Source organism: Heptranchias perlo, chromosome 7 (assembly GCF_035084215.1).
Source record: "Heptranchias perlo isolate sHepPer1 chromosome 7, sHepPer1.hap1, whole genome shotgun sequence".
NCBI classification, from domain to species: Eukaryota; Metazoa; Chordata; class Chondrichthyes; order Hexanchiformes; family Hexanchidae; genus Heptranchias; species Heptranchias perlo.
In genome coordinates this window covers 27,711,181-27,732,254 of record NC_090331.1, presented here as the reverse complement: position 1 = coordinate 27,732,254, position 21,074 = coordinate 27,711,181, and the positions used below count along the sequence as shown (strand labels likewise).

The following is a 21,074-nucleotide window of genomic DNA, read 5'->3' as shown; positions in this document are numbered from 1 at the left end:
TGGCACCAAGGAGCCTTAGTAAAATTGAAGTCAATGGGAATCAGAGGAAAACTCTCCAGTGCCTGGAGTCATACCAAGCACAAAGGAAGATGGTAGTGATTATTGGAGGTCAATTGTCTCAGGCCCAGGACATCGTTGCAGGGCAGTGTCCTAGGCCCAACCATCTTCAGCTGCTTCATCAATGACCTTCCCTCCATCATAAGGTCAGAAAGGGGGATGTTTGCTGATGAATGCACAGTGTTCAGCTCCATTCGCAACCCCTCAGATAATGAAGCAGTACATGCCTGCATGCAGCAAGACCTGGACAACATCAAGGCTTGGGCTGATAAGTGGCAAGTAACATTCATGCCAGACAAGTGCCAGGCAATGACCATCTCCAACAAGGGAGAGAGTCTAACCACCTCCCCTTGATATTCAACGGCATTACCATCGCCAAATCCCTCACCGTTAACATCCTGGGGGTCACCATTGACCAGAAACTTAACTGGACCAGCCACATAAATACTGTGGTTACAAGAGCAGGTCAGAGGCTGGGTATTCTGTGGCGAGTGACTCACCTCCTGACTCCTTAAAGCCTTTCCACCATCGACATGGCACAAGTCAGGAATACTCTCCACTTGCCCGGATGAGTGCAGCTCCAACAACACTCAAGAAGCTGAACACCATCCAGGACAAGGCAGCCCGCTTGATTGGCACCCCATCCACCACCTTAAACATTCACTCCCTCCGCCATCGGCTGCAGTGAGTACCATTTACAGGATGCAATGCGGCAACTCGCCAAGGCTTCTTTGACAGCAGCTCCCAAACCCGCGACCTCTACCACCTAGAAGGACAAGGGCAGCAGGAGCATGTGAACAACACCATCTCCTCGTTCCCCTCCGAGTCACACATCATCCTGACTTGGAAAATGTATCGCCTTTCCTTCGTCAGTGCTGGGTCAAAATCCTGGAACTCCCTACCTAACAGCATTGTGGCAGAACCTTCACCACACAGACTGTAGCGGTTCAAGAAGGCGGCTCACCACCACCTTCTCAAGGGCAATTAGGGATGGGCAATAAATGCCGGCCTTGTCAGTGACGTCCACGTCCCATGAATGAATAAAAAAAACCTGAGGTTGTAATTTTCTGAGTAGAAAGGGAGGGGGAGAGAGAGAGAGAGAGAGAGAGAGAGAGGAAGAAAGAATGATAGAAAAGAATGAAATAGGGGAAGGAAATGTTCAACACTTCACTCAAAATTTGGTATTCAAGAATTCACGATTCCTTTTTAGGAATGATTTAAATCCAGCATTAAGATTTGCTGTGAAAATGGAACCCACGCTATACAACATCAATTCTAAGCTAAAAAAAATCTTTTCTAAAAATGCAAAATGGCACTCCTGAGTAAGAGTTCCATGTCAAATTATTTTTTCATCACATCTTTTTATATTTTTCTAAGTACTTTTCTGCAGCTTTCTGACTTGTGGATGAATCCATTATATCATTAAGCTATCCTCTATAATTGAAGCTGACTATTCAGGAGCTTTCAGTTACGAACTTTGATGTGACTGAATGAGAAATTGAGCATGACATCGCTCAGCTGAAGGTAGCAGGCAAGGATGTGGAAAATTTTCAGTTGATTAAAATGAAAAAGGACATTGAATATGCCCATCTTGATTTTTTTCATTAAAAAAAGCTGGTTTACCCTTTTTCTGGATGGACTGCTATTGCACGTGGCTGATCAAGCTCTTGGGATATGACCACATAGCGAAAGGAGCCATTAAATCTTGCAACTTCTATTATATTGAAGCCATGATCTGACCAATATATATTGCCTGAGAAAGATGTAGAACAGATAAATGTTAATGTTCCATCAAACTATAACATTAGCAGATAATTGAAAAATGGGCAGAAAATCTCCTACCAGCTATCCAATCAACTGCTATGCCTTCAACCCGTCCAAGGCCATTAGTAATAATATCATCCCTCCAGGTCTGGTCTCGTTTAGCTCTGCTAATTGTACTCCTTCCCATATCTGTCCAATAGATTGTATCATTCGCTGTAAATAAAATGTTATAATTAATAATTCAAAAGGTCACCAATTTTCCACAATGTTTCACCAATCAAATTATAACAAGAAGGTTACGTCTTCCAAGTGAAGTATTTTTTTCTGTTCTTCCTCTGTTTTGCACCAATTGTCTTTCTCCTGCCTGTAAGGTGTGCTTTAACAGATTATCTGCTGCCGAACTCAAGTGCTGTTCTTCACGTATGAGACCACGTGTAAGAGTGCGAGCAACCTATTCTGACTTCACAGCCAAGCTCAATTCTGACTTTACTCAAAGTATACATACATGCATATGCACTTCCAGCAGGGGTCACTGGGTAATGATCTGGAGCAAACACTATGCCTGCTCAGTCGTGACTCAGTGGCAACACTCTGGTCTCTGAGTCAGAAGGTTGTGGGGTTAAGATTCAAACCCCACTCCAGAGACATGAGTGTTTGATCCAGGTTGACACTCCAATGCAGTATTGAGGGAGTGCTACACTTTCCGAGGTGCCATCTTTTGGACGAGACTTCATACTGAGGCCTCGTCTGCCCTCTCAGGTGGACATAAAAGATCCCATGGCACTATTCCAAGAAGAGCAGTGGAGTTCTCCCCAGTGTTCAGGCCAATATTTATCCTTCAACTAAAATCACTAAAAAAACAGATTATCTGGTCATTATCACATTTTCAACTTCGACCCTAAGGTGCCTGCCAAGGCCACAGTCCGTGGGGATGGGGGGGCGGAGAGATCTAAGAATGAGCTAGCAGTAGCAGCAGGCTGGAAACCATAAGACTAGGAAGGAGGCTATTTGGGAAATTGATCTAGAGGTGACAAAAGCATGGATAGCAGTTTCGTTGAAACTGGAGGCGAGGTAGGGCCAGAGGCAGATGATGTTGTGGAGATGGAAATAAATAATCTTGATGATAGATAGGTTGTAGTGGTTGAAACTCATTTTTAGGTTGAACAGGTTGCCAAGGTTTCATGTGGCCTGATTCAGCCTGAGCGAGTGACCAAAGAGGGGAATGCAGTCAGTGGCAAAGAAAGGGAGTTTATGCTGGGAACTGTAAACTATGGCTTTGGTTTTCCTGATGTTCAGTAGTTTGAAGAAATTTTCACTCATTCATTAATTAATATCAGTCAGTTTGACACCACAGAGATGATCATGATTCTGTTTAGAGATGGTTAGATGTGGGAAAGAGAATGAATTTTGAGGCTTGGAAAAGTGAATTGAGAAGACATTTTGCGGTTTAAAAAAATTCACACAGAATATTCGGCTCCTAAAGTAATGCCCCAGGTAACTGCGTTATCTGGTTAGCCAGGTTCTTTGAACTCCATCCAGAACCCATCATATAAATCTGCAACGTAATCAGCGATTTGAACAGAATTTGTTGCGATTCCATTTCTAACAGTTTGACTGTGGTATGTCAGTATATATATTTTGAGGAAGATTTTTTTTCCTGTGTGTGCAGTTAGACCGAGGGTGTAAGATGGTTTTGTTGTGCTAACAGGCCATGTAAGTCTCAACAATCTTGTGCTGGTTTCTTGAGGATTTGTCAGCTGCCGAAAAGATAAAAGGACCAATCTGTGATAACATCTTACCAAGTGTAATTATTGAAGCAATAGTTGTATGAACATCTATTACTGAAGAAAATAAATCTATGTAAGTTATTTAGTACTCAAGAACGTTGGCTGAAATCAAATTATGCCATCCTCTACAAGGATTCCAGCACAAAACAATTTATTTTATCCTCAGAACCATATTTTATTTGCTAACAGCAGTCCGGAATCATATTAATTCTGGAATCAGTCATGCTTTTTTACTGCTAATCTTTAAGCAGTTTAATGTAAAAACTTTCGAAATGCAAAATAAACAAATTTCTTCAACTGTTATCTTGACCTGACAGTAAAACGGAATGATAGGCTGAAAAACTTTCTTAATGCATTCAAAATTGCTGATATTCATTTATAAGCATTGATTTCTGACCCAATCAATATCAACTGCATAGCCCGCGATCCAATAATAATTTCTTCAAGCACCCAAAAGCAAATGAAGACTATGCATTTACTCAGCAGCAACTAATCAGAGATCTAGGAATTGATGGGAGGAACAAACAATTACAGCTATAATAAATTTTCCTTTTTTGAAATCAGTATTCTTGAATTCCAGTGCCTCAGAGTTTTACTTTTCTCTGATGCAAAGGTAGCAGCTAAAGAAAATTACTTGGTAACATTTTTACAAATACCATCCGTTATCAACATATTCACAGTGGAGCTAAATTTCAATACTCTGGCTTCGGTACACAAATCACCGATCTCTAGTCCTTTACCTCAAGTGCAGGCTCTGTGATTGGCTTAAACCCAGGAGCAATGAGTAAAGGTTATCAGTGTAAGTATATAAACCGCATGTTGTTGAAATTGACTTACACAGCGTAACAATTACATAGAATGTACAGCACAGAAACAGGCCATTCGGCCCAACAGGTCCATGCCGGTGTTTATGCTGCACACGAGCCTCCTCCCTCCCTACTTCATCTAACTCCATCAGCATATCCTTCTATTCCTTTCTCCCTCGTGTGTTTATCTAGCTTCCCTTTAAATGAATCTATTCCAGTCGCCTCAACTATTCCTTGTGGTAGCGAGTTCCACATTCCAACCGCTCTCTGGGTAAAGAAATTTTTCCTGGATTCCCTATTGGATTTATTAGTGACTATCTTATATTTATGGCCCCTAGTTCTGGTCTGCCCCACAAGTGGAAACATCTCTATATCTACCCTCTCAAACCCTTTCATAACCTTAAAGGCATCTATCAGGTGTACTCTGAGTTTTCTCTTTTCTAGAGAAAACAGCCCCAGCCTGCTCAATCTTTCCTGATAGGTATAACTTCTCAGTTCTGGTATCATCCTAGTAAATCTTTTTTGCACCTTCTCCAGTGCCTCTATACCCTTTTTATAATATGGAGACCAGAACTGTTCACAGTACTCCAAGTGTGGTCTAACTAAGGTTCTATACAAATTTAACACAACTTATCTGCTTGTCAATTCTATCCCTCTAGAAATGAATCCCAGTGTTTGGTTTGTTTTTTCTAATGGCCTTATTAATCTGCGTCGGTACTTTATGATTTGTGTGTCTGTACCCCCAGATCCCTCTGCTCCTCTACCCCATTTAGGCTCTTATTATCTAAGCAGTATGTGGTCTCCTTATTCTTCCTACCAAAATGTTTTACCTCACACTTATCTACATTGATATTCATTTGCCAATTACGTGCCCATTCTGCAAGTTCATTAATGTTTTCCTGGATTTTGTCGCAGTCCTCCTCAGTATTAACTATAACATCCAATTTCGTGTTATCCGCAAATTTTGAAATTGTACTTCAGATTCCCGAGTCCAAATCGTTTATGTAAATGGTGAACAACAGTGGTCCCAGCACCGATTCTTGTGGAACACTACTTCCCACCTTTTGCCAGTCTGAGTAACTACCCTTAACCCCTATTCTCTGTTTTCTGTTTTGTAGCCAGCTTGCTATCCATTCCGCTACTTGTCTCCTGACTCCACATGCTCTGACCTTAGTCATGACTCGACTATGCGGTACCTTATCGAAGGCCTTTTGAAAATCTAAATATATTACATCTACTGCATTACCCGAGTCTACCCTTTCTGTTACTTCTTCAAAGAATTCAATAAGTTTGGTCAAGCATGACCTTTTGAAATCCGTGCTGACTATTCTTTATTATATTTTTGGTTTCTAGATAATTTTCTATTACACCTTTGAATGAGGATTCCATTATCTTTCCTACCACCGATGTTAAGCTAATTGGTCTATAGTTCCCTGGACTTGTTGTATTTTCCTTTTTAAATATAGGAATCACATCAGCTGTCTGCCAGTCCTCTGGCACTATTCCCTTTACTAATGAATTTTTATAAATGTGTAATAGTGCCTCTGCTATCTCTTCCCTAACTTCTTTTAATATGCACGGATGCAATCCATCTGGACGAGGGGTCTTAGCCTCTCTAAGTTTGATTAGTTTATCAATTATCTCCACCCTGTCTATCTTAAATGTCTTTGTATCTTTTTTGATCTTTTCTTCTAATGTCATGACCTCTTATAATGTCCAAGGTGAACTTCTAAGCAGAAGCAGTAAGCTGAAGCTTTCAATACAGACCATGAATACAGTGTCCTGTAGAATACTGAGCAAATAATTACTCGCATGTATGTATATAGCATCAGCCGTTGTGACAGCTGGAAGTTTTTTATTTGTAAATATAGAGGGGATTCTGTGAGGTTTCACTCTCAGCATACAGGCTCGCTAGACAGATGCACGATTTGCAGAACTGGCCCTGTAGTGCTATCTCCAGCCCAAATGTCAATTTACTGAGTTTCCATGCTGGAGTGACGCCTTGCAAAATTACCCTTTTAGTGGTAATGTTGAAATCAATGTCTTCTAAATGAATAATGAACCAGAGAGGTAAAACATCTGAAAGTTTAAGTATCTTCATAATGCATGGTAATAGGAAGAAATATTTTGTCAGCAGCATTTATCAATATATCACTGAGTCTCCCAATGGCATTGTTCAGTCAGTTAAAGGATAAGTTTTTTATAATATCGATTCATTAAACCCGAACAGCAATCATCCCTCTTGTTTTCAGAAAAGACAGAGATACCACACTAGCACAACAGGGTTCTAGCTTGTTGACCATTCATCCCTAGTCAACAGAGTCTGTCAACCCCCCTCCGTTGTACACTCCAAAAGGTCTCTCTCTGGTCTAGCCAACCAACTGGGTCCCCAAATGGGTCTCGCTCTCTCCTTTCACCCCCTCAACACCATCCATCTTCCCTCTTCTCAATGCCACAGTCCTGTTGAAATACATAAGTAATGTTGGAGTTTGCAAATCAGAAATGGACTCCTGTTCATCAGCACACTGGGGCCCTGTTGGTTATATGAAGGAAGAAGTGCTGGAGCTGGAGCCCCAGCTGCATGGTAATTCCTGGGAATTATAAACTTCTGCAGTGGATATGAGAATTGTGTCGTTTGCAGGAACCAACAACATAGGTAGGACTAAGAATGAGGTTCTGCTGAGGGAGTTTGAGGAGCTAGGGTCTAAATTAATAAGCAGAACCTCAAAGGTAATAATCTCTGGATTACTACCTGAGTCATGCGCAAATTGGCATTGGGACAAACAGATCAGAGAGTTAAATGCATGGCTCAAAGAGTGGTGTGGGAGACAGGTGTTTCGATTCATGGGGCACTGGCACCAGTATTGGGGAAAGAGGGAGCTGTTCCATTGAGGCAGGCTCCACTTAAACTGGGCTGGGACGAGTGTCCTGCCGAATTGAATAACTAGGGCAGTAGATAGGGCTTTAAACAAAAAGTGGGGGGGAGGGGTCAGGTGAGGGGAAATTTAGAAATCTAATGAGAAAAATCAAGGCAACAGAGCAGCGTACTGATTTGGGTAAAGATAAGCAGAGTGTGGCAGGAAGGGGCAGAGAGTTTACCAATAATTGTGCATCAGCAAATATGTTCAAAGCAGGAAAAAATGTTAAAAAGTCAAAACTAAAGGCTCTTTATCTGAATGCACAGAGCATTCGTATCAAGATAGACGAATTAGTGGCACAAATAGAGATAAATGGTTTTGGTCTAATAGCTATTACAGAAATATGGTTGCAAAGTGACCAAGGCTGAGAACGAAATATTCCAGGGCACATGACATTTAGAAAAGACAGGCAGAATGGGAAGGGAGGGGGTATAAGCCCTAATAATAAAGGATGACATAAGGACAATTGTGAGAAAGGATCTTAGCTCGGAAGATCAGGAAGTAGACTCGACATGGGTGGAAATAAGAAATAACAAGGGGCAGAAAACTCAGGTGGGAGTAGTTTATAGGCCCCTTAATAGCAGCTATACCGTTGGGCTGAGTATTAATCATGAAATATTAGGAGCTTGTAACAAATGTAATGCAGTAATTGTGGGGGACTTTAATCTTGATATAGCCTGGGCAAATCAAATTGGCAAAGATAGTTTGAAGGATGAGTTCATGGAATGCATTCGAGACAGTTTCCTCGAACAATACGTCATGGAACCAACCAGGGAACAGGCTATTTTAGAACTTGTATTGTGTAAAGAGACAGGGTTAATTAGTAATCTCACAGTATAGGATCCTCTGGGGAAGAGTGATCATAATTTGATGGAATTTCACATTGAGTTTGAGTGTGACGTACTTAAGTCAGAAACTAGAGTCTTAAATTTATATAAGCCAATTACATAGGTATGAGAGGCCAGTTGGCTGAGGTAAATTGGGAAATTAGATTACAGGGTATGACGGTTGATAAACAATGGCAAACATTTAAAGAAATATTTCAATATTCTCAACAAATGCACATTCCATTAAGAAATAAAAACTCCATGGAAAAAGTGATCCATCCATAGCTAACCAAAGAAGTTAAGGACAGTATTAGATTAAAAGAAGAGGCCTATAATATACCCAAGAAGCCTGAGGATTGGGAGAGTTTTAGAAACCAACAAAAGATGACCAAAAAATTGATAAAAAGGGAGAAAATAGAATATGAACATGGACTTCAGCAAAGCCTTTGACAAGGTACCGCATGGTAGGTTGTTACATAAGGTTAAATCTCATGGGATCCAAGGTGAGGTAGCCAATTGGATACAAAATTGGCTTGACGACAGAAGACAGAGGGTGGTTGTAGAGGGTTGTTTTTCAAACTGGATGCCTGTGTCCAGCGGTGTGCCTCAGGGATCGGTGCTGAGTCCACTGTTATTTGCTATTTATATTAATGATTTGGATGAGAATTTAGGAGGCATGGTTAGTAAGTTTGCAGATGACACCAAGATTGGTGGCATTGTGGACAGTGAAGAAGGTTATCTAGGATTGCAACGGGATCTTGATAAATTGGGCCAGTGGGCCGATGAATGGCAGATGGAGTTTAATTTAGATAAATGTGAGGTGATGCATTTTGGTAGATCGAATCGGGCCGGACCTACTCCGTTAATGGTAGGGCGTTGGGGAGAGTTATAGAACAAAGAGATCTGGGAGTACAGGTTCATAGCTCCTTGAAAGTGGAGTCACAGGTGGATAGGGTGGTGAAGAAGGCATTCGGCATGCTTGGTTTCATTGGTCAGAACATTGAATGCAGGAGTTGGGATGTCTTGTTGAAGTTGTGCAGGGCATTGGTGAGGCCACACTTGGAATACTGTGTACAGTTCTGGTCACCCTATTATAGAAAGGATATTATTAAACTAGAAAGAGTGCAGAAAAGATTTACTAGGATGCTACCGGGACTTGATGGTTTGACTTATAGGGAGAGGTTAGACAGACTGGGACTTTTTTCCCTGGAGAGTAGGAGGTTAAGGGGTGATCTTATAGAAGTCTATAAAATAATGAGGGGCATAGATAAGGTAGATAGTCAAAATCTTTTCCCAAAGGTAGGGGAGTCTATAACGAGGGAGCATAGATTTAAGGTGAGAGGGGAGGGATACAAAAGGGTCCAGAGGGGCAATTTTTTGACTCAAAGGGTGGTGAGTGTCTGGAACGAGCTGCCAGAGGCAGTAGTAGAGGCGGGTACAATTTTGTCTTTTAAAAAGCATTTGGACAGTTAGATGGGTAAGATGGGTATAGAGGGATATGGGCCAAGTGCAGGAAATTGGGACTAGCTTAGTGGTATAAACTGGGCGACATGGACATGTTGGGCCGAAGGGCCTGTTTCCATGTTGTAACTTCTATGATTCTATGATTCTATGATTCTATGAAAGTAAACTAGCAAGAAATAATAAAACGGATTGTAAGAACTTCTACAAATATGTAAAAAGGAAGAGAGTAGTGATAAATGTTGGTCCCTTAAAGGCTGAGACAGGAGAAATTATAATGGGGAAATCAGGAAATGGCATTTGTGTTAAACAAATATGTAGTATCTGTCTTCACAGTAGAAGACACAAAAAGCATACCAGAAATAATGGGGAACCAAGGGTCTAATGAGAGTGAGGAACTTAAAGTAATTAATATCAGTAGAGAAAAAGTACTTGAGAAACTAATGGGACTAAAAGCTGATAAATCCCCTGGACTTGATGGCTCTGATGGTTCTAAAAGAGGTGGCTGCAGAGATAGTGGGTGCACTGGTCATTTGTTCCAAAATTTCCTAGATTCGAGAACGGTCCCAATGGATTGGAAGGTAGCAAATGTAACCCTGCTAATCAAGAAAGGAGGAAAATTAAAAACAGGGAACTACAGGCCAGTTAGTCTGACATCAGTGGTCGGGAAAATGCTGGAATCCATTATTAAGGAAGTGGTAACAGGGCACTTAGAAAATCATAATATGATTAGGCAGAGTGAACATGGTTTTATGATTGGGAAATCATGTTAGACAAATGTCTTAGAGTTTATTGAGGATGTAACGAGCAGGGTAGATAAAGGGGAACCTGTGGATGTAATATATTTGGATTTTCAAAAGGCATTCGATAAGGTGCCACATAAAAGGTTGTGACACAAGATAAGGGCTCATGGGGTTGGGGGTAACATATTAGCATGGATAGAGGATTGGTTAATGGACAGAAAACAGAGTCGGGATGAACGGGTCATTTTCAAGTTTGCAGGCTGTAACTAGTGGGGTACTGCAAGGATCAGTGCTTGGGCCTCAGCATTCTCAAGGGGGAGGGTGAGCAGGCAGAGGTCGTGGTCCACATTGGGACCAATGACATAGGTAGGAAGGGAGATGAGGTCCTGCATCAAGAATTTAGGGAGCTAGGTAGAAGATTAAAGAGCAGGACCTCAAAGGTTGTAATCTCTGGATTACTCCCAGTGCCACGGGCTAGTGAGTATAGAAATAGGAGGATAGAACAGATGAATGCATGGCTAAAGAGTTGGTGCAGGAGGGAGGGTTTCAGTTTCCTGGATCACTGGGCCTGCTTCTGGGGAAGGTGGGACTTGTACAAGTCGGACGGGTTGCACCTGAACCAGAGCGGGACAAATATCCTTGCGGGGAGGTTTGCTAGCACTGTTGGGGGGGGTTTAAACTAACTTGGCAGGGGGATGGGATACAGAGTGGAGCTACAATAGGGGGTGATGTGCAGCCAAATATAGAGAAAAAAACAAGTCAGCTTGGAAGACAGGGCAAATATGTAAGGGCAAGGCTGGATGGCATCTATTTTAATGCAAGGAGTCTTGCGAATAAGGTGGATGAACTGAAGGTGTTGATAAACACATGGGAGTATGATATTGTTGCTGTCACAGAGACATGGTTGAGGGAGGGGCAAGACTGGCAGCTCAATATTCCGGGGTACAGAATCTTCAGGCGAGACAGAGGGGGAGGTATAAGAGGAGGGGGGGTCGCAATATTAATTAAAGAATCAATTACTGCCATAAGGAGGGATGATATATTAGCAGGTTCCTCTAATGAGGCCATATGGGTGGAGCTTAAAAACAAAAAGGGGGCAAGCACTTTGATGGGAGTGTACTATAGGCCCCCAAACAGTCAGGGGGAGATAGAGGAACAGATATGTAGGCAAATCTCAGAAAATTGTGCAAATAATAGGGTAATAATAGTGGGGGATTTCAACTTCCCCAATATTAACTGGGATACTCAGAGTGTAAAAGGCTTAGAGGGTAGAAAATTCTTAACGTGCATCCAGGAGAGCTTTTTGAGCCAGCATGTAGAAAGTCCTACAAGAGAGGGGGCGGTACTGGACCTAATTCTAGGGAATGTGGCCGGCCAAGTGGAAGAAGTGCTCGTAGGTGAGCACTTTGGTGACAGTGACCATAATTCGGTGAGATTTAAGGTGGTCATGGAAAAGGAAAGGGAGGGGCCGGAAATAAAGGTTCTAAATTGGGGGAAGGCCGATTTTAATAGGATAAGGCAGGATCTGGCCAAAATGGACTGGGATCAGCTGCTTGTAGGAAAATCCGCATCGGAGCAATGGGAGTCTTTCAGAAGGGAGATTGAGACCATACAATGACAACATGTTCCCGTAAAGGTCAAGGGTGGTTCCAAGAACTCCAGGGAACCTTGGATGTCAGGGGATATACGAGAATGGATTAGGAAAAAAAGGAGGGCTTTTGGCAGATACAAAAGGCTAAAGTCGGAGGAAGCCCGAGAGGAGTATAAAAAGTGCAGGGGGATACTTAAAAAAAGAAATTAGGAGATCAAGGAGGGGCCATGAAATAACACTGGCGAGCAAAATAAAGGAAAATCCTAAGATGTTTTATAAGTATATTAAGGGTAAGAGGATAACTAGGGGAAAAATAGGGCCCATTAGGGACAAAAATGGCAATCTGTGTGTGGAGCCGGCAGATGTAGGAGGGGTTCTAACTGAATTTTTTGCATCTGTTTTCACTATGGAGAAGGACGATGTAGACATAGAAATACGGCAGGGGGACTGTGATATACTCGAACATATTAACATCGAGCGGGAGGAGGTATTGGCGGTTTTAGCAGGCCTAAAAATGGATAAATCCCCAGGCCCGGACGAAATGTATCCCAGGCTACTGTGTGAGGCAAAGGAGGAGATTGCGGGGGCTCTGACACATATATTCAGAACCTCTCTGGCCACAGGGGATGTGCCAGAGGACTGGAGAACCGCTAATGTAGTACCATTATTCAAGAAGGGGAGTAGGGAAAAACCGGGGAACTACAGGCCAGTGAGCCTAACATCAGTGGTAGGAAAATTATTGGAAAAAATTCTGAAGGACAAAATTAGTCTCCACTTGGAGAAGCAAGGATTAATCAGAGATAGTCAACATGGCTTTGTCAAGGGAAGATCATGTCTGACTAATTTGATTGAATTTTTTGAGGGGGTGACTAGGCGTGTGGATGAGGGTAACGCAGTGGATGTGGTATACATGGATTTCAGTAAGGCCTTCGATAAAGTCCCGCACAGGAGACTGGTCAAGAAGGTACGAGCCCATGGAATCCAGGGTGCCTTGGCACTTCGGATACAAAGCTGGCTTAGTGGCAGAAGGCAGAGGGTGATGGTCGAAGGTTGTTTTTGTGACTGGAAGCCTGTGGCCAGTGGGGTACCACAGGGATCGGTGCTGGGTCCCTTGCTGTTTGTGGTCGACATTAACGACTTGGATATGAATGTAAAAGGTATGATCAATAAGTTCGCTGATGATACAAAAATTGGTAGGGTGGTAAATAGCGAGGAGGATAGCCTCAGTCTGCAGGACGATATAGATGGGATGGTCAGATGGGCGGAACAGTGGCAAATGGAATTTAACCCGGAAAAGTGCGAGGTGATGCACTTTGGAGGGACTAACAAGGCAAGGGAATACACAATGAATGGGAGGACCCTAGGCAAGACAGAGGGTCAGAGGGATCTTGGTGTGCAAGCTCACAGATCCCTGAAGGCGGCGGAACAGGTAGATAAGGTGGTAAAGAAGGCATATGGGATACTTGCCTTTATTAGCCGAGGCATAGAATATAAGAGCAAGGAGGTTATGATGGAGCTGTACAAAACACTGGTTAGGCCACAGCTGGAGTACTGTGTGCAGTTCTGGTCACCACACTACAGGAAGGATGTGATCGCTTTGGAGAGGGTGCAGAGGAGATTCACCAGGATGTCACCAGGGCTGGAGCGCTTCAGCTATGAAGAGAGACTGGGAAGATTGGGTTTGTTTTCCTTGGAGCAGAGGAGGCTGAGGGGGGACATGATTGAGGTGTACAAAATTATGAGGGGCACAGATAGGATGGATACTAAGGAGCTTTTTCCCTTCGTTGAGGGTTCTATAACAAGAGGGCATAGATTCAAGGTAAAAGGCGGGAGGTTTAGAGGGGATTTGAGAAAGAACTTTTTCACCCAGAGGGTGGTTGGAGTCTGGAACTCACTGCCTGAGAGGGTTGTGGAGGCAGGAACCCTCACAACATTCAAGAAGCATTTGGATGAGCACTTGAAATGCCATAGCATACAAGGCTACGGACCAAATGCTGGAATGTGGGATTAGATTAGACAGGGCTTGATGGCCGGCGCGGACACGATGGGCCGAAGGGCCTCTATCCGTGCTGTATAACTCTATGACTCTATTTACAATCTATATTAATGACATAGTTGAAGGGACCGAGTATAATGTATCCAAGTTTGATGATAATTCAAAGCTAGGTGGGAAAGGAGACTGCGAGGAGGACACAAAGAGTCTGCAAAGGGATAGAGACAGGTTAAGTGAGTGGGCAAGGTGTAAGCTAGAGTATAATGTGCGGAAATGTGAGGTTATTCACTTGGAGGAAGAATAGTAAAACAGAATATTTTTTAAATGGTGAGAAGCTATTAAATGTTGGTGTTCAGATAGACTTGGGTCCTTGTACAAGAAACACAAAAAGTTAGCATGCAGGTACAGCAAGCAATTAGGAAAGCAAATGGCATGTTGGCCTTTATTGCAAGGGGGTTGGAGTACAAAAGTTAAGAAGTCTTATTGCAATTGTACAGGGATTTGGTGAGACCTCACTTGGAGTACTGCGTACAGTTTTGGTCTCCTTATTTAAAGAAGGATATACCTGCTTTGGAGGTGGTGCAATGAAGATTCACTAGATTAATTCCTGGAATGAGAGGATTGCCCCATGAGGAGAGGTTGAGTAGAATGGGCCTAGAAACTCTGGAGTTTAGAAGAATGAGATGTGATCTCATTGAAACATAGGAGTCTGAGGGGGCTTGTCAGGGTAGATGCTGAGAGGATGTTTTCCCTGGCTGGAGAGTCTAGAACTAGGGGGCATATTCGCAGGATAAGGGGTCGGCCATTTAAGACTGAGATGAGGAGGAATTTCTTCACACAGAGGGTTGTGAATCTTTGGAATTCTCTACCCCAGAGGGCTGTGGATGCTGAGTGGTTGAGTATATTCAAGGCTGAGATAGATAGATTTTTGGACTCTAGGGGAATTAAGGAATCTGGGGAACAGGCAGGAAGGTGGAGTTGAGGTTGAAGATCAGGCATGATCTGATTGAACGGGGGCCATATGGCCGACACCTGCTCCTGTTTCTTATGTTTTTATGCCACTGTTAAATTAAGCCACTGAGCATGGAGAGTCAGGGGGCCAGGTGGGAATAGTGAATCATAAAGGTAGGGTCTCGGATGTTTGGGAGCCTGACAGTGTATGCTGTTCTATTGTTGATGGGAAAAGAAAGTTGTTGGAGCCAAATTTACGGGTAAGTAGGTTATTTTTTAAAATTTGTTTTGTATGTGTTGTTTACAAGATACAGATGAAGGAACTATTCTGCTCATCATTAAGTTATCCATGCAAAAACAAAAAAAAATACAGACTCTGCCATCTAACTTTATGTTCAATTAATCTAAGGTTTTTGCAATACTACCTCCCTAAAAATGTTGACCATCCTTTTCCGTGAAGAGTTTCTTCCTTCTTTCATCAACTTTAACCTATGTTCCCTTGTTCTAGTGTCTTGACTTAGCTTGAAGTAGTATCCTTCATTTATCTGATCTATAGTGTTTAATATTTTGCATAAGACCCCATTTAATTAGTTTATATCATGGTTAGGTGAGAAACTGTCATGTTAATTGTGTCTGAGAGAATTCCCTTAGCTGTAATATGAACGGGTAGAATCTTTTTGATATAATGTCATTGGAGGGAAATTGAAATTATAGAGTCATAGAGTTATACAGCAAGGATAGAGGCCCTTCGGCCCATCGTGTCCGCGCCGGCCATCAAGCCCTGTCTAATCTAATCCCATATTCCAGCATTTGGTCCGTAGCCTTGTATGCTATGGCATTTCAAGTGCTCATCCAAATGCTTCTTGAATGTTGTGAGGGTTCCTGCCTCCACAACCCTTTCAGGCAGTGAGTTCCAGACTCCAACCACCCTCTGGGTGAAAAAGTTCTTTCTCAAATCCCCTCTAAACCTCCCGCCTTTTACCTTGAATCTATGCCCCCTTGTTATAGAACCCTCAACGAAGGGAAAAAGCTCCTTAGTATCCATCCTATCTGTGCCCCTCATAATTTTGTACACCTCAATCATGTCCCCCCTCAGCCTCCTCTGCTCCAAGGAAAACAAACCCAATCTTCCCAGTCTCTCTTCATAGCTGAAGCGCTCCAGCCCTGGTGACATCCTGGTGAATCTCCTCTGCACCCTCTCCAAAGCGATCACATCCTTCCTGTAGTGTGGCGACCAGAACTGCACACAGTACTCCAGCTGTGGCCTAACCAGTGTTTTATACAGCTCCATCATAACCTCCTTGCTCTTATATTCTATGCCTCGGCTAATAAAGGCAAGTATCCCATATGCCTTCTTTACCACCTTATCTACCTGTTCCGCCGCCTTCAGGGATCTGTGAACTTGCACACCAAGATCCCTCTGACCCTCTGTCTTGCCTAGGGTCCTCCCATTCATTGTGTATTCCCTTGCCTTGTTAGTCCCTCCAAAGTGCATCACCTCGCACTTTTCCGGGTTAAATTCCATTTGCCACTGTTCCGCCCATCTGACCATCCCATCTATATCGTCCTGCAGACTGAGGCTATCCTCCTCGCTATTTACCACCCTACCAATTTTTGTATCATCAGCGAACTTATTGATCATACCTTTTACATTCATATCCAAGTCGTTAATGTAGACCACAAACAGCAAGGGACCCAGCACCGATCCCTGTGGTACCCCACTGGCCACAGGCTTCCAGTCACAAAAGCAACCTTCGACCATCACCCTCTGCCTTCTGCCACTAAGCCAGTTTTGTATCCGAAGTGCCAAGGCACCCTGGATTCCATGGGCTCGTACCTTCTTGACCAGTCTCCTGTGCAGGACTTTATCGAAGGCCTTACTGAAATCCATGTATACCACATCCACTGCGTTACCCTCATCCACACGCCTAGTCACCCCCTCAAAAAATTCAATCAAATTAGTCAGACATGATCTTCCCTTGACAAAGCCATGTTGACTATCTCTGATTAATCCTTGCTTCTCCAAGTGGAGACTAATTTTGTCCTTCAGAATTTTTTCCAATAATTTTCCTACCACTGATGTTAGGTTCACTGGCCTGTAGTTCCCCGGTTTTTCCCTACTCCCCTTCTTGAATAATGGTGCTACATTAGCGGTTCTCCAGTCCTCTGGCACATCCCCTGTGGCCAGAGAGGTTCTGAATATATGTGTCAGAGCCCCCGCAATCTCCTCCTTTGCCTCACACAGTAGCCTGGGATACATTTCGTCCGGGCCTGGGGATTTATCCATTTTTAGGCCTGCTAAAACCGCCAATACCTCCTCCCGCTCGATGTTAATATGTTCGAGTATATCACAGTCCCCCTGCCGTATTTCTATGTCTACATCGTCCTTCTCCATAGTGAAAACAGATGCAAAAAATTCAGTTAGAACCCCTCCAACATCTGCCGGCTCCACACACAGATTGCCATTTTTGTCCCTAATGGGCCCTATTTTTCCCCTAGTTATCCTCTTACCCTTAATATACTTATAAAACATCTTAGGATTTTCCTTTATTTTGCTCGCCAGTGTTATTTCATGGCCCCTCCTTGATCTCCTAATTTCTTTTTTAAGTATCCTCCTGCACTTTTTGTACTCCTCTAGGGCTTCCTCCGTCTTTAGCCTTTTGTATCTGCCAAAAGCCCTCCTTTTTTTCGTAATCCATTCTCGTATATCCCCTGACATCCAAGGTTCCCTGGAGTTCTTGGAACCACCCTTGACCTTTACGGGAACATGTTGCCATTGTATGGTCTCAATCTTCCTTCTGAAAGACTCCCATTGCTCCGATGCGGATTTTCCTACAAGCAGCTGATCCCAGTCCATTTTGGCCAGATCCTGCCTTATCCTATTAAAATCGGCCTTCCCCCAATTTAGAACCTTTATTTCCGGCCCCTCCCTGTCCTTTTCCATGACCACCTTAAATCTCACCGAATTATGGTCACTGTCACCAAAGTGCTCACCTACTAGCACTTCTTCCACTTGGCCGGCCACATTCCCTAGAATTAGGTCCAGTACCGCCCCCTCTCTTGTAGGACTTTCTACATGCTGGCTCAAAAAGCTCTCCTGGATGCACGTTAAGAATTTTCTACCCTCTAAGCCTTTTACACTCTGAGTATCCCAGTTAATATTGGGGAAGTTGAAATCCCCCACTATTATTACCCTATTATTTGCACAATTTTCTGAGATTTGCCTACATATCTGTGCCTCTATCTCCCCCTGACTGTTTGGGGGCCTTTCGTACACTCCCATCAAAGTGCTTGCCCCCTTTTTGTTTTTAAGCTCCACCCATATGGCCTCATTAGAGGAACCTGCTAATATATCATCCCTCCTTATGGCAGTAATTGATTCTTTAATTAATATTGCGACCCCCCCTCCTCTTATACCTCCCCCTCTGTCTCGCCTGAAGATTCTGTACCCCGGAATATTGAGCTGCCAGTCTTGCCCCTCCCTCAACCATGTCTCTGTGACAGCAACAATATCATACTCCCATGTGTTTATCAACACCTTCAGTTCATCCACCTTATTCGCAAGACTCCTTGCATTAAAATAGATGCCATCCAGCCTTGCCCTTACATATTTGCCCTGTCTTCCAAGCTGACTTGTTTTTTTCTCTATATTTGGCTGCACATCACCCCCTATTGTAGCTCCACTCTGTATCCCATCCCCCTGCCAAGTTAGTTTAAACCCTCCCCAACAGTGCTAGCAAACCTCCCCGCAAGGATATCTGTCCCGCTCTGGTTCAGGTGCAACCCGTCCGACTTGTACAAGTCCCACCTTCCCCAGAAGCAGGCCCAGTGATCCAGGAAACTGAAACCCTCCCTCCTGCACCAACTCTTTAGCCATGCATTCATCTGTTCTATCCTCCTATTTCTATACTCACTAGCCCGTGGCACTGGGAGTAATCCAGAGATTACAACCTTTGAGGTCCTGCTCTTTAATCTTCTACCTAGCTCCCTAAATTCTTGATGCAGGACCTCATCTCCCTTCCTACCTATGTCGTTGGTCCCAATTGGGGGGAAAGGTTTTTCACAATTGGATTGGTGAATAACAGCAGTAGAAAACTATCAAAATAAACAATTAGAAAGAAGAAAAAAAGAGACTTGACCAAGGAAGTAGAATATTGATAGACCATTTTGACAGACATGATATTATGGTGTACAAGACAGAAATTACCTTTTGTTCTAAATGTAGTGACAAATATGGACCACTGCAATTTTAACATATATAGCTTTTCTAAATGTGTCACACTGAAGTGACTGATGATGTACTTGCTGTTTAATTAGTATGTATTTGCCAGCAACACTACGCTTGTCAACACTCATGATAAATCCTGTGAACTTGTCCATATTCCACATATAGCGTGATTCGCTGCACAAGTACTGCAATTTTATATTATCCAACATTGTGCTGTGCAAAATCTTATCTGGTATCACTATAACGCTTGTAATATTTTAATTCTGTTGCGTTAATCTGAGGATTTTATCCATTTTAATAATAATGTAGTTAAAATACAACCATCAATCCTGTCTGACATAATGCGAAGTGTCTTACTTTGCTGTTACTCACAAAATAGAATATACATTTTTTTTATTGCCTGTTGCCTTATGTGATTGGTATTAATGTGCCAGGGGTGACCCCAGTTGATTACAGAACTATCACGTGAAGCATACATTGCATCCTACCTGATTAATCACAAAAAAATAACGTAAGCCTATCAGTCTATACGTTAATTCAAAATGAAAATATAATGAAACAAACTTGACCATCGACAATTATCAATTCTAGATGCTACTGGAGCAAAGTCCTTGATGGAAAAATCCAGTGAAAGTTCCTGACTTTTCAGTATCTTTTGGCAAACCACAATAACATCCTCAGTGCTCAAAGGATGATATGGCCCAAGGATCATGCAAATGTAGCGGGATTCCCGAGTGCGAAGTGAATTGTTGAGCAACTGCAAATTGTCCATTTTAATATTCTTCTTGGTTGTTGTGATTTCTTTACTCGTCTTATTTTGCTAAGAGGTATACCATATACTAATAGATGAACAACAAAGTACACAATAAAGCATTTAGTAATATGAAAAGACTTGCCTACTAATATCATGCAATCGAACCGGAAGCCATTGAAGGCTACATTTCAGTTTGATTGAATTTATTGCAATTGTATATTAAAATAAACACTCACTGCTATTTTCTGGCTTTCAATGGTAAAGTATCATCCCTCATCTTAATAAAGTAAGGACGCACTTTGCCACTTCTGTAATTCTCAAGGCATTTACTTAATACTATAGCTCTCAATTTTTTTTCTTCATTTGCCAATGTTGTTTATTTCACTTGTATGGATAGAACTGCGGTTCCCTTGGCTTATTGTGTACATTCACTGAGCGCCTCTCACTTTCTCTCCAATTGCTTCACAATCTGCATATATAACACATGGCACTTGCTAAATCTGATCAGAACACTGGGAACTCAGAAGTGATGCATGTCTATAATGACAGGGTTTCTCAAACCAGACAAATTAAAGAAAAGAAACAGTTAGATATCATCTGTGTCTAGGTAGAAATGAAAGAGCATAAAATATATCACTGGGCCATGGAATCCATTTTTGTATGTCTGTGAAGGTTAGTAGAGCGGGGGTAATTACGTTCTGCTATTCCAATCTTTTATACATGGGAGAGGAGTTCCTTGAATTCTCTGTGCCATTAGTGTTGTACTTCAAGTAGTAAATAAAGGCTTAGTGTTATCAATGTCTCATTTGTCAGTCTATTCCTATCGAGATGCTAGTTTGACATGAAATATGGAAGTCCTGTAATGGCTGTATTTTACTTGTGATTAACAGCAAATATAATTTAATAGATATATAATTATTTATGTTTGGCAGTTCCAATATATTGAATACCGAGGTAGTACATGTAATAATCTAAAAATGATTTATTATCAGAAGAGTTAGACTATTTTCAGAGTATGAGAGTGTCTGAGATAATCCTCGCCCCCCATAGTGTTTGCATGATGGAACACGGCTACTTATGGAGGGAGGTTGAGTAACAGCAGAAGCTTTGACTTACATGGCGAGGGACAAAGTCATACAATGGGAAAGCAGAAGGGAAAAATAGTCAAGTATTCTCAGTACTGTTCTCCCCAGA

The 21,074-nt window shown here is 42.4% G+C and overlaps 1 protein-coding gene across 1 annotated transcript in view; it reads right to left on the bottom strand.

The window, feature by feature from the left end:
• Positions 1 to 21,074, bottom strand: part of LOC137323576 (low-density lipoprotein receptor-related protein 1-like) — a 1,400,855-nt gene that overhangs the window by 368,120 nt on the left and 1,011,661 nt on the right. Inside the window, exons 36-37 of the mRNA XM_067987196.1 lie at positions 1,900 to 2,034; positions 1,681 to 1,810 (exon numbers count right to left, since the gene is read on the bottom strand). Of these exons, the coding sequence (XP_067843297.1) occupies positions 1,681 to 1,810; positions 1,900 to 2,034 (265 nt within the window). The remainder of the gene's footprint in view (positions 1 to 1,680; positions 1,811 to 1,899; positions 2,035 to 21,074) is intronic.